At 31.6% G+C, this 13499-nt stretch overlaps 1 protein-coding gene across 1 annotated transcript in view; it reads right to left on the bottom strand.

Moving 5' to 3' along the window:
- Nucleotides 1-13499, bottom strand: part of LOC143228425 (laminin subunit alpha-like) — a 189771-nt gene that overhangs the window by 17332 nt on the left and 158940 nt on the right. The window contains 9 exon segments of the mRNA XM_076459687.1: nt 1636-1991; nt 2266-2638; nt 2640-2879; nt 3224-3341; nt 3903-4003; nt 7732-7887; nt 10232-10518; nt 10805-10829; nt 10960-11119. Of these exon segments, the coding sequence (XP_076315802.1) occupies nt 1636-1991; nt 2266-2638; nt 2640-2879; nt 3224-3341; nt 3903-4003; nt 7732-7887; nt 10232-10518; nt 10805-10829; nt 10960-11119 (1816 nt within the window).

The raw sequence follows: 13499 nt of genomic DNA, 5'->3' as shown, positions 1-13499 counted from the left end.
TTATAACATTCAATCATGTTTGGTTACAGAACCATCAATTACTCACACTAACCATAATATTTATAACATTCAATCATGTTTGGTTACAGAACCATCAATTACTCACACTAACCATAATATTTATAACATTCAATCATGTTTGGTTACAGAACCATCAATTACTCACACTAACCATAATATTTATAACATTCAATCATGTTTGGTTACAGAACCATCAATTAGACCACATTCACATGTCATATACTCTCTTTCAAGATTTGTTATTATTTTCTCTCTTATAATTAATACTATGCTATTCATAATCAATCAAAAGCAAAGATTTTCATCTTTCCATTTACGTATTATGTTGTTTTCTATACAGAAAAACGTTAATTTGCTTTTCAGTACAAGCTTTATCCCCTTGTGAAACACATCAATTCACTTGGATGATTTGTAACTACTCTTGTTATTAAAAAGAAAGAAAACTGTGATACTTATGGGACATTGTTTTCTGCAGGTTGTTGTTCAATGTTTCTTGGTGCATTATTTAATTGCAAAATGTTATTTAGTGCATTACTACCAATAGTACAAAAACAAAGTAGGGTAAATTGTCATCAATAGTTAACTACAAATAAAAGACAGGTAAGTAATTTATCTTTTGTTTTTCATATTTATTCTTTACTTATTATTATAAAGGCCACTAAAATATAAAATAGGAATTTTTTAGGTTAGTGCAGTTTAGACTTGGTAAAATAAATAATAATAATAATATAATAAAAATGTTTCATGAGGCATGGATGAGTACAGCTCCTCAGTAATGTAGTTTAATACCATAGCATGAGCTCCACATTCCCCAAGTGATTTACAGTAGTTAGACATGGTTTAAAGGGCAATGAAATAAAAGTAGATATATACTTTTATGAGTACACAGAATAAGTAAATATAATTTCATGTTACAATTTGAAGCCATTCTAGAAAGAAAATAGGGTAAATTAGACTAATTTCACTTATTTTTTATGGTTAGGAGAAAATAACAAATAAAATATAAAGTTTTATGGAAAATAAACGTTTGAAATGTATTTAAGAAGCTTTAGAGATAATGAAGTTTGAGACAAAGTATTTGTAATCTTAACAAGAAAATCGCTTTTACACTCAAACTAGGTACAAAACAGGATGATATATTTATGAACAAATCTGTTTTTTTTTAATCAGAAAACCTATAATGTTGACTGAAATTCTTCCAAATGTTGTGAATATATACATACTATAATAATAGCAGGTAGTATCAAGACTATAATAACTAAAGTGGTCATGTGGTTGTTCAATTTGATCAAACCCATGAGAGAGAGTTAAGTGTGGATATAGAAGTTTTTTTACAATAAATAAAAACCAAAAATTTTACTTCAGAGAAAATTATTTGTAAAGGAACAACCTAAAAAAATGTGTTAATTGGAAGACATACAACTTAGAAATGCATTTTTAAATTTTTAGACTTCCTGTTTCTCAGGTAGAGGGTTACAAAGTAAGCGATCTGAACCAGATACATAAAAAAAATCTCTACAGTACAAACTTACCTTCCTGTTTCTAAGGTACAGAGTTACAAAGTAAGTGATCTGAGACAGATACATAAAAGAAATCTCTACTGTACAAACTTACCTTCCTGTTTCTAAGATAGAGAGCTATAAAGTCAATGTGATCAGAACCAGCCACATAAAACATTACTCCATCTGGAAGGTCAGTCTTAAATTCCAGCGAGAATGTGCTCTCATCTAATAGTGTGCTTGTACGTACATAAAATTCGTTTCTAGCCCATGGAGAATTACCATAACGCAGTCCATCTTCTGAAGTAATATCAGGGTCACTTAATGGTGAAATAGGTAGCTTACATAAACCATAAGGAGTTGGATATGGGACAGTGGGCTCTAATGTTGTAAGCAAAGTGGTTGTGGGTGGTAGAGTAGTAAAGCTTTCAAAATCAGGCCCTTCAATTTCCTGGCCTTCAGTAATTTTTTCTGTAAACACAAACCACTTACTTTAATAAGAAGTACTGTTATTATCTTATACTAAAGTTGTCTATTGGATTTCTTAAACAATATTCAAGAAATAAAAATCTGTTATTTTAGCTAAAAGTGTCTGTTTCAATTTAAAAAAATATCCTCTTATAATATCAGTGTAACACTTTAGCTGTCATAAGAACTAGAAATTACATAAAAACATCCTACACGATATCTGAAAAAATATTTATTCCACAACTTGTAGTTGTGCGATGTCATAACACTGACACACCTTGTATATGGTCTGGTAAAGCAGTGGAGTAGTCTACCACAGGTGGCTCTGTAATCACATCATCAGGATCAGCTAGTGGGCAACTGGTTAATGAGGATCCTGGCCTATCTTGGGAGTCTGCAAAATTCTGGAATTGGTTGTTAACAGTGGTGTCTCCTATACAGCCAATAAATGGTTTTATAGATGCTGCAGCTTCAGGTTTTATGACATAGTCCTGAGGCACTCCACCAAAGTACAGGGGTGTTGTAATGGAAATTTCATTCTTTTCTGATGTTTCTTGGTCAAAATCATACAGGTCATCAATATCTAGTCTCAACTGATGTAAGGTTTTTGTTGCTGTAATATAGTGCCAGTTTTTGTCATTGTACTTTTGAGGTTGTTGTTCTTATTTCACCACCAGGATGGCTCTTCATTACTAAGTGCCCATCAGCCAGTGCTATAGAGAGGAAGCTGCTTTGTTCTTCATCTGCTGCATAGAAAATTAACCCATCAGGTTCAATGGTTTTAAATTTAAATGTTAGCTGAGCATATTTACTAAGATGACTTTTGGTACTTGTCCCTCCCATGGCCACATAACCAGGACTTTCATCAGAGAATGAAACAGTTCGAGCAATCTGAAATGTGGCAGAACCAGAATTATGAAGATAAATATTTATCTAATTAATGCATGAAAAGAAATGAATATGATTTAACATTTACCAGTAAAATGCTTGATTTTTCAAGTTTTAAAACCAATCCTATTAAAACCTCATGGTTTACAAAAAATAATTAACCACTCCTTTCCTACACACAAAAGCAGCCTGGCCTCAAAAATTTATTGATAATTGCAACTAATTTACAATCAAACTAACTCATAACTCACCATTTCATTACAATCACTTATCAGTTACACATAGTACAAAAGTTCCATTTCAAAGAACCTCACACTGTGAATAATTCTCTAAGCCTACAAACTTACAGTAGCAGGACATCCTGGGACTACTCCAAGTGCTTCCTTGTTCTTATTAAGGTCTTCATTTGCTGTTCCAATTTGTAGATTCTGGATACAACCTTCAAAGTTCACATTGGTGATTTCTCTGAAAGTCAGTTGTATAATTTTATCACACATCTTTAAACAATTACTTTTACCAACAACTTGATATAATAACACCCACATGCACACCAATTAATTCAACTCATGATTCATAGTAACATTTCTGAAAGAAATGCTTATAGGATATTAAACAAAATCAATTAGCAATAACTAGCTTATAACAGTTTTCTTCACGTTCATGTGTACTCAGGCAAAAAACTTGGATCTTCTGCAAAAGCAAAATAATGGGTTTCAAACACTACAGCTTTTACATTAAATTTATCTTCTGAATCACTGTGGAACTAAATACATTTTTAGCCTGTAGATTCTGCCATTATGTCCTTCGTTAAGATGGTAATGAGTCTATATCTGTTATTGGTATGATTTAGTTAACACTTAGATACTATATTTTTTACAAATTTCCAACCAGTTGCTATTCTTCTGTTATCACTGGAGTTATATGTTTTCTGAAATAACTATGAAATGCCCTTTAACCTGAAAGTATGTATACCTATGTATCTCCACTAATAAATATACCTGAGTTTTTTAATTTAAAGGAACTTACGTGTGAGCGTGGCCTCCTGGGTAACCACCAACATAAATATCCTTAGTGTTTTGTAGTTCAACTTCTGAAGCTTCACCACTATCTACCTCAACACTGTTAATCTGAAAACAAAAATAAAACCTTACTGATTGTTTTCCAAGCTCAGTCTTCATAATTTTACATTTTTATTGTACATTTCACATAACTATGGATAGAAATGATCACTACTTATCTAACTATGGAGTAAAAACTTGTATATCAAAGTTTAACAACTATGAAATTAGGTTACATTATTCTGTACTAAACTGATGCGACACAGATAATGTACCGACAAACGTTTTCTGCCAAAGGCCTATCCACTACTAACAATGAATTTTAAAATTTTACAGTGCCAATCAGTCTTGGCAATAAACATTTTAATTTTACTTAGTTCTGAATAATAAAAGGGTTCAATAGCACTATGCTATACAAATGCTACATATATTACTCTTATATGTTACCTATAATATATCAACAAAGTTGTTAAATTTTTCTGAAGTTATAATTTAGAATATGTTTAAGAAAAATCTGTGTTTGTAAACTGAGACTGAAATCAAAGGGCACTTGAAACACTCAGAGAAGTATTCCAATCAATGTAGTGCTCTATGACATTTTAGCAAGCTTTCTACCCAGTGCCTTGTCTGTCCAAAAACCCTGGTAATATTCTTGTGTAATATACTAACACTGAAATTCAAGGGAGCAGTCTGTGTAATATGCAGGAAGGTTTGACATCTAATGCTCCTTATGTTTCATAACAGATGGATCTATAATGATTCGACAATGTTTGTAAACTTGATCTTACCAGTCTCTCAACAACATTATCAGTATTATATCACATGATGTTTGTAATTAGGCACACAAACAAACTGTGTTCTCTTCACCACAGGTATTGAAACCCAGTTTCTAGCTTTGTAAACCCACACACATATTGTGGTGCCACTGAGAGGTTATAATGGTTATCAACCTGACTTTACCAATCACTCAGTAATATTGTCCTTATTAAACCCACCACATGATGTTTATCCACCATTAGGTAACACGGTCCTTATTACACCCTTCACATGATGTTTATCAACCATTCAGTAACATGGTCATTATTACACCCTTCACATGATGTTTATCAACCATTCAGTAACATGGTCCTTACTATGCCCTTCATGTGATTATCAACCATTCAGTAACATAGTCCTTACTATGCCATTCACATGATTATCAACCACTCAGTAACGTGGTCCTTACTATGCCCTTCACATGATTATCAACCATTCAGTAACATGGTCCTTACTACACCCTTCACATGATTATCAACCACTCAGTAACATGGTCCTTACTACACCCTTCACATGATTATCAACCACTCAGTAACATGGTCCTTACTACACCCTTCACATGATTATCAACCACTCAGTAACATGGTCCTTACTATGCCCTTCATATGTTTATCAACCATTCAGTAACATGGTCCTTACTATGCCCTTCACATGATTATCAACCACTCAGTAACATGGTCCTTACTATGCCCTTCACATGATTATCAACCATTCAGTAACATGGTCCTTACTATGCCCTTCACATGATTATCAACCACTCAGTAACATGGTCCTTACTATGCCCTTCACATGATTATCAACCACTCAGTAACATGGTCCTTACTATGCCCTTCACATGATTATCAACCATTCAGTAACATGGTCCTTACTATGCCCTTCACATGATTATCAACCATTCAGTAACATGGTCCTTACTATGCCCTTCACATGATTATCAACCATTCAGTAACATGGTCCTTACTATGCCCTTCACATGATTATCAACCACTCAGTAACATTGTCCTTACTACACCCTTCACATTATTATCAACCACTCAGTAACATGGTCCTTACTACACCCTTCACATTATTATCAACCACTCAGTAACATGGTCCTTACTACACCCTTCACATGATTATCAACCACTCAGTAACATTGTCCTTACTATGCCCTTCACATGATTATCAACCATTCAGTAACATGGTCCTTACTATGCCCTTCACATGATTATCAACCACTCAGTAACATTGTCCTTACTACACCCTTCACATGATTATCAACCACTCAGTAACATTGTCCTTACTATGCCCTTCACATGATTATCAACCATTCAGTAACATGGTCCTTACTATGCCCTTCACATGATTATCAACCACTCAGTAACATTGTCCTTACTACACCCTTCACATTATTATCAACCACTCAGTAAGATGGTCCTTACTACACCCTTCACATGATTATCAACCATTCAGTAACATGGTCCTTACTATGCCCTTCACATGATTATCAACCACTCAGTAACATTGTCCTTACTACACCCTTCACATGATTATCAACCATTCAGTAACATGGTCCTTACTACACCCTTCACATTATTATCAACCACTCAGTAACATTGTCCTTACTATGCCCTTCACATGATTATCAACCATTCAGTAACATGGTCCTTACTACACCCTTCACATGATTATCAACCACTCAGTAACATTGTCCTTACTACACCCTTCACATGATTATCAACCACTCAGTAACATGGTCCTTACTACACCCTTCACATTATTATCAACCACTCAGTAACATTGTCCTTACTACACCCTTCACATGATTATCAACCACTCAGTAACATTGTCCTTACTACACCCTTCACATTATTATCAACCACTCAGTAACATTGTCCTTACTATGCCCTTCACATGATTATCAACCATTCAGTAACATTGTCCTTACTATGCCCTTCACATGATTATCAACCATTCAGTAACATGGTCCTTACTACACCCTTCACATTATTATCAACCATTCAGTAACATGGTCCTTACTATGCCCTTCACATGATTATCAACCATTCAGTAACATGGTCCTTACTACACCCTTCACATGATTATCAACCATTCAGTAACATTGTCCTTACTATGCCCTTCACATGATTATCAACCATTCAGTAAGATGGTCCTTACTACACCCTTCACATTATTATCAACCACTCAGTAAGATGGTCCTTACTACATCCTATGCATGATATTTATCAACCTAACTTTACCAACCATTCAGTAATGGTCTTGTTTCAGTGACTACACCTCACAGTATGTATGTTTCAGTTGTCTTGTTTCAGTGACTACACCTCACAGGATGTATGTTTCAAATGTTTTGCTATCAGTGACCATATGTAATAGCACATATGTTTAAACTGTCTTGTTTACAATAACCACACCTCACAACATGCAAGTTTCAACTGTATTGTTTACAGTGGGCAAACTTCACAGCATGTATGTTTGTCTGAGTTGTCTTGCTTATAGTGACAAAATGCCTATTTCAGTTCCATTGTTTATTGTGACCACACCTTATAAGGTGTGTTTTTTAACTAACCTGTTCATAAAATATAAGTTTAAAAAGCTTACTTACAAGGACCACACAATACTAAGTATATGCGTAAGCTGTATTGTTTACAGGGAATACATACTGAAGTTTCCACTTGAACTCCCTTACCTTTAGAAGACACTCTTTACAAAGTATTCAAATGGACCTGTTGTTGTAGATCACATATGGCAGAGAACCTGTTTAATCTGCTTTGATTTTAAAAACCACATTTCACAATGTATCTGTTTAGCTCCAAATACCTGTTTAAAGTATTTTACTTTTAGAGACTACACATACAATGTACTTGTTTGAAATAACTCCCATATATCTACTTTTATAAACAGCATCTTTGTGGGATGTCTCTTTTGAAAAATCTAATGCAGTTTCTAAAGCTTATTTTATTTGAATGTTTCCAGGTGCTTACAGAGAGTAGTGTGTCTTTGCCAACTCTCTTTGCTTCTACTCTATGCCAGCTTCCATTGTTGTAAGTGTTTGGTGACCTAAGTACCACTAGGTCTCCGTCCAGCTTAAGCTTGGAGTACAGACGTCCTTCTTGCAGCTCCAGAGCAAAAAAGTTATTCTGAAACAGAGCAGTTAAAAAATATAATGTTTTATGATTTGTTCACACATACAATTTTAGACCTAATACACACATACAGAAACATAAAATTTATTACTTCTTTAATAGATATAAAAATTAAATGTAATTTAAAAGCTTGAAAAACTGTATTCTTATAACTTCAAAAGATTATTTGATGAATTTTGCTTTCAAAAGAAAATCATGTTATCTACACAAACACAAAACTCATTCTGTATTTAACTCTGTCCCTCAGATTCAGTCATCACCAGTGTTAAAGTTGTTATAAAAAATAAAACGTCTAATGACTGGAAAATGATCTGCCTAAAACTACCAAACTCAAAAAAGGTTTCGGAAATATTTATTTAATCATTATTAGCTTTGAATTTCGATTCAAGAAGAATGTTAGTAAAAAAAACACACCTAATTTGAGCCTGTGAAAATTTTATCAAATTAATATTAAATACATAAAAACAAATGAAAGTAGATAAAGGAAAATATACCACATAAAACAAAAAAAATAAACATAAAGTGGTTTTTTAAATGGGGAGAAACAGAAAAAGGTCTCATTTAATAACTAAAAATTGTGCTTTGCTCAGGGCAACAAATTCATAAAATGCTGATTTACATATGTTTAAAAAGTTAAATTTTGATCAGTTTTATACATTCTGTTTAATTTTTAAAAAACATAACTGGCAAGAACTCCCTCCACTTTAACCAGTTTCACACGTTCTGTTTAATGTTTAAACAAAATAACTGACAAGCACTTACTTCATTTTAACCAGTTTCATACACTCTGTTAGATGTTTAAACAAAATAACTGATGAGTACTTACTTCATTTTAACCAGTTCCATACACTTACTTCACTTCATTTTAACCAGTTCCATACATTCTGTTTAATGTTTAAACAAAATAACTGATGAGTACTTACTTCATTTTAACCAGTTCCATACATTCTGTTTAATGTTTAAACAAAATAACTACTTACTTCATTTTAACCAGTTTCATACATTCTGATGTTTAAACAAAATACTTACTTCATTTTAACCAGTTTCATACATTCTGTTTAATGTTTAAACAAAATAACTGATGAGTACTTACTTCATTTTAACCAGTTCCATACATTCTGTTTGATGTTTAAACAAAATAACTGATGAGTACTTACTTCATTTTAACCAGTTCCATACATTCTGTTTGATGTTTAAACAAAATAACTGATGAGTACTTACTTCATTTTAACCAGTTCCATACATTCTGTTTAATGTTTAACAAAATAACTGATGAGTACTTACTTCATTTTAACCAGTTCCATACATTCTGTTTAATGTTTAAACAAAATAACAAAATTTTAACCAGTTCCATACATTCTGTTTAATGTTTAAACAAAATAACTGATGAGTACTTACTTCATTTTAACCAGTTCCATACATTCTGTTTGATGTTTACTTCAAACAAAATAACTGATGAGTACTTACTTCATTTTAACCAGTTCCATATATTCTGTTTGATGTTTAAACAAAATAACTGATGAGTACTTACTTCATTTTAACCAGTTCCATACATTCTGTTTGATGTTTAAACAAAATAACTGATGAGTACTTACTTCATTTTAACCAGTTCCATACATTCTGTTTGATGTTTAAACAAAATAACTGATGAGTACTTACTTCACTTTAACCAGTTCCATACATTCTGTTTAATGTTTAAACAAAATAACTGACAAGTACTTGCTTCATTTTAACCTGTTTCATACACTCTGTTAGATGTTTAAACAAAATAACTGATGAGTACTTACTTCATTTTAATTCTGTTACAGTTTAAACAAAATAACTTTCTTACTACATTTTCTGTTACATGATGTTTAAACAAAATAACTGCTTCATTTTAACAAGTTCTTACTTCATTTTAACCAGTTCCATACATTCTGTTACATGTTTAAACAAAATAACTAACAAGTACTTGCTTCATTTTAACCTGTTTCATACACTCTGTTACATGTTTAAACAAAATAACTGATGAGTACTTACTACATTTTAACTAGTTCCATACATTCTGTTTGATGTTTAAACAAAATAATTGACAAATGCTTACTTCATTTTAAGCAGTTTCATACATTCTGTTTAATGTTTAAACAACATAACTGACAAGTGCTTACTTCATTTTAACCAGTTTCATACATTCTGTTTAATGTTTAAACAAATAACTGACAAGTACTCACTCCATTTTAACCAGTTTCATACATTCTGTTTAATGTTTAAACAACATAACTGACAAGTGCTTACTTCATTTTAACCAGTTTCATACATTCTGTTTAATGTTTAAACAGCATAACTGACAAGTACTCACTCCATTTTCCACAAGAAAGAGTAATCCTTCTTCAGCATAAGTTTTAAACTCTAATATTACTATTATTTCTCGAGCAAAATTGTGCCGTTCTCCAGGCATGATAGCATAGCCTCTACCATCAAATCTCAGCCCATTGGAGGTAACAAGTGTAACAAGTTTGTCTCTCCCCACACAACCTTCAAAGTTATTTTGGGCTTTTACAAAATTCCAGAGACCTACAGGTGTCTCTCCAAAATCAACCTCTTCAATACATCCAGTAAATGTCCTGGTCTGAACATCTTTTGAATCTAAAACACATAAAAATATATTTTAAACTGCAGTGCTTCCTGTTGGTGAAGTGTGATATTATACCACCATAAGCCTTATACTAATTTGTTAAAGATTTTTTAACAGTTTAAAATTATTTCTTTTATGTATAAAAATACAGTATCCATGAATACAGCTTATCTAGGTCTTGTCTACTAACAACTTTAGTGGTTTAAAATGTTTAATGATTTTTGAATACCAAACTTTCATCACTAAAACAACAAAGGTTTCACCAAACATATAAAATATAAACAAAAAATGTAAAACCTACAATGTAAGAAAACAGATATATCTAAGACAAGAAAAAACAAGACATAATTTACTACTGTAAAACTGCAAGAGCCTCCAATACATGACATTGACGCATTCTTGTACAATTTAGCAACCAATGTTTCTTATGTGAATATATATTGAAACCTTACCTTAGCAGATTCTGGTATACCTCCAACAAATAACTTTGATGCATTCTCATTCAGGTTAAAGACGCTGAAAGTCCCTGGAATATGTATTTCTGACACATCATTTTTAATACCTTCCTCCCCTGCATCTGTTTGGACAGTAAGAGTTCCTATCTTGCCCGTTCTAAGTAAATAATACGTATTTTTGTGTGTGAGCAATGCTAAAATAAAGTGATTTCAAAAATCGTTTTCTAACTCTCAACACTATTCATTAACATTAAAGTTCACATATTGTACCATGACCATGTTGAATCACATTTTCCACAAAGGTTTGAGGGTTCATACAGACCCCAGCAGTAATTAGTTAGGTGGAATAAATACAAGTGTAATATCAATGATATTTTTGTTTAAAATTTTTTTGAATTATTAGAGACATTTTAACCAACAAAGCCATGGACTAAAAGCTAAAATAGTTTGTAAAAATGTATTTCAAAGCCATTGGGGTCTATATCCCATCAGTAATTCAAGGTTTAAATTGATTTTGAACAAATTCTCTTACTAACTTTCACTAAATTAGGCATGCTATCTAAATAGTGTAGTTTATTATAATATTTTCCTATGAGTATTTTAAATTTAAAAACACACACATTAGAATTAAACTTTTTAGCTCTGAAATTATTAATTACAAATGACAAAATACATTTTTATGAGCAAAACTGTTTCCTTATTTTTCATATTAGTTTAATTATTAGTCTTTATATCTTTCAGTCAAAGAACAAATTTCACTCAGTTATTTGGACTGTTGAACATCAAGACTAATTAATTAAACATAAAGTATCAGTTTTTACACTAAGACTAATTAATTAAACATAAAGTATCAGTTTGTACACTAAGACTAATTGATTAAACATAAAGTATCAGTTTGTACACTAAGACTAATTAATTAAACAGAAAGTATCAGTTTTTACACTAAGACTAATTAATTACACATAAAGTATTAGTTTTACACTAAGACTAATTAATTACACATAAAGTATTAGTTTTACACTAAGACTAATTAATTACACATAAAGTATCAGTTTTACACTAAGACTAATTAATTAAACAAAGTATCAGTTTTACACTAAGACTAATTAATTACACATAAAGTATCAGTTTTACACTAAGACTAATTAATTAAACATAAAGTATCAGTTTTTACACTAAGACTAATTAATTAAACATAAAGTATCAGTTTTTACACTAAGACTAATTAATTAAACATTAAGTATCAGTTTGTACACTGAGAACTGAACTAATCATACTCACTTCATTCAAACCTCACATTTTAGTTCATGTCCTTCTTAAGAGTTATAGAATCACATACAACTAGAAACAATGGATTGGATGACTTTTTTATGTTAAAATTAATACATAAAATGATATTTACTCAGTGTGATGATAAATACAATGTTAAAACCAGACATGTATAAACATTTTTAGGAACACATCTATGTGACTGTGAATCTGGATTATAAAGATGCCACTGCTGAACAATTTATTAATAAAAAATGACACAGTAAATAAACCACCAATAGAATTCAGCTATTACCAAAATATTATAGTTTCATTGACCGTAGACTGAGTTTCTCCTGATTCCATCTTATAAACCTAAAATAAACAGAAATATATCTTGGCCTTGGTAATAACTGTTATATGTGAGTGTTCAAAAACTTGAGATTTTCTAATTGCTTTTAATGTGCATACAATAAAATGACTGTGTTTTTGGTTATCAGTTTGTACTTGTATGTGGTGTAAATCCAATAATCCTATAGGTGTTTTAACCAGGTATATAACAGAGGGAAGAGGTTTATATGTGAGAAAGCTTATTTGTAGGAGATATTTTCTCTGTATTCAGCACACAGTAAAGTATCTAATATTTAAAACCTACCATCAAACTAGTCCACCAAACTTTTCCATATCTACCTTTCAATACCTACTATGAAACTCCCAGAAAAATAAGCAGTTAGACAACTTCCTAAACAATTATATTCAACTTCACCTATCAATAAATATAGTTCTATTACTGAACCTAAAACACTGAGAACTCTATCATCAAATTTATTTTTTAACTTAACCACATATTTAGTTAAGTACTGTTTGGTTAGCAATTCCAACAACATATCTACATTATACCTCTATCATTTCTTCACAATACCAACTATTGTCTCTTAATTCTAAAAATGGTCAGTTAAATCTTTTATTCATAGATCATTGTTTGGAGTGGTCAACTTCAAATGTTCTATCACTATTCAAGTATCAAAAGTCTCACTTATCCTATCCTTAACCTCCTTCAAAACCTTTGGAGAAATAATATCTAAATATTATCTCAACCAAGAACCTTATCAAACTTCCCACGTTTGTTTTCTTTACCAGCTCAGAATTAATGCAGTCATGCTATTCAACCTTGTTTCCATCTACCAGTTGTTCAAAATGTGAATTACTGCTTAAATATTCATTATTAAAAATTAAAGAAAAAACATAATTTAATAACCCAGCCATCTCATAATCATCAGCCTTTCCTC

Source organism: Tachypleus tridentatus, chromosome 10 (genome assembly GCF_004210375.1).
Source record: "Tachypleus tridentatus isolate NWPU-2018 chromosome 10, ASM421037v1, whole genome shotgun sequence".
NCBI classification, from domain to species: Eukaryota; Metazoa; Arthropoda; class Merostomata; order Xiphosura; family Limulidae; genus Tachypleus; species Tachypleus tridentatus.
This window is presented reverse-complemented; position numbering and strand designations above follow the sequence as displayed.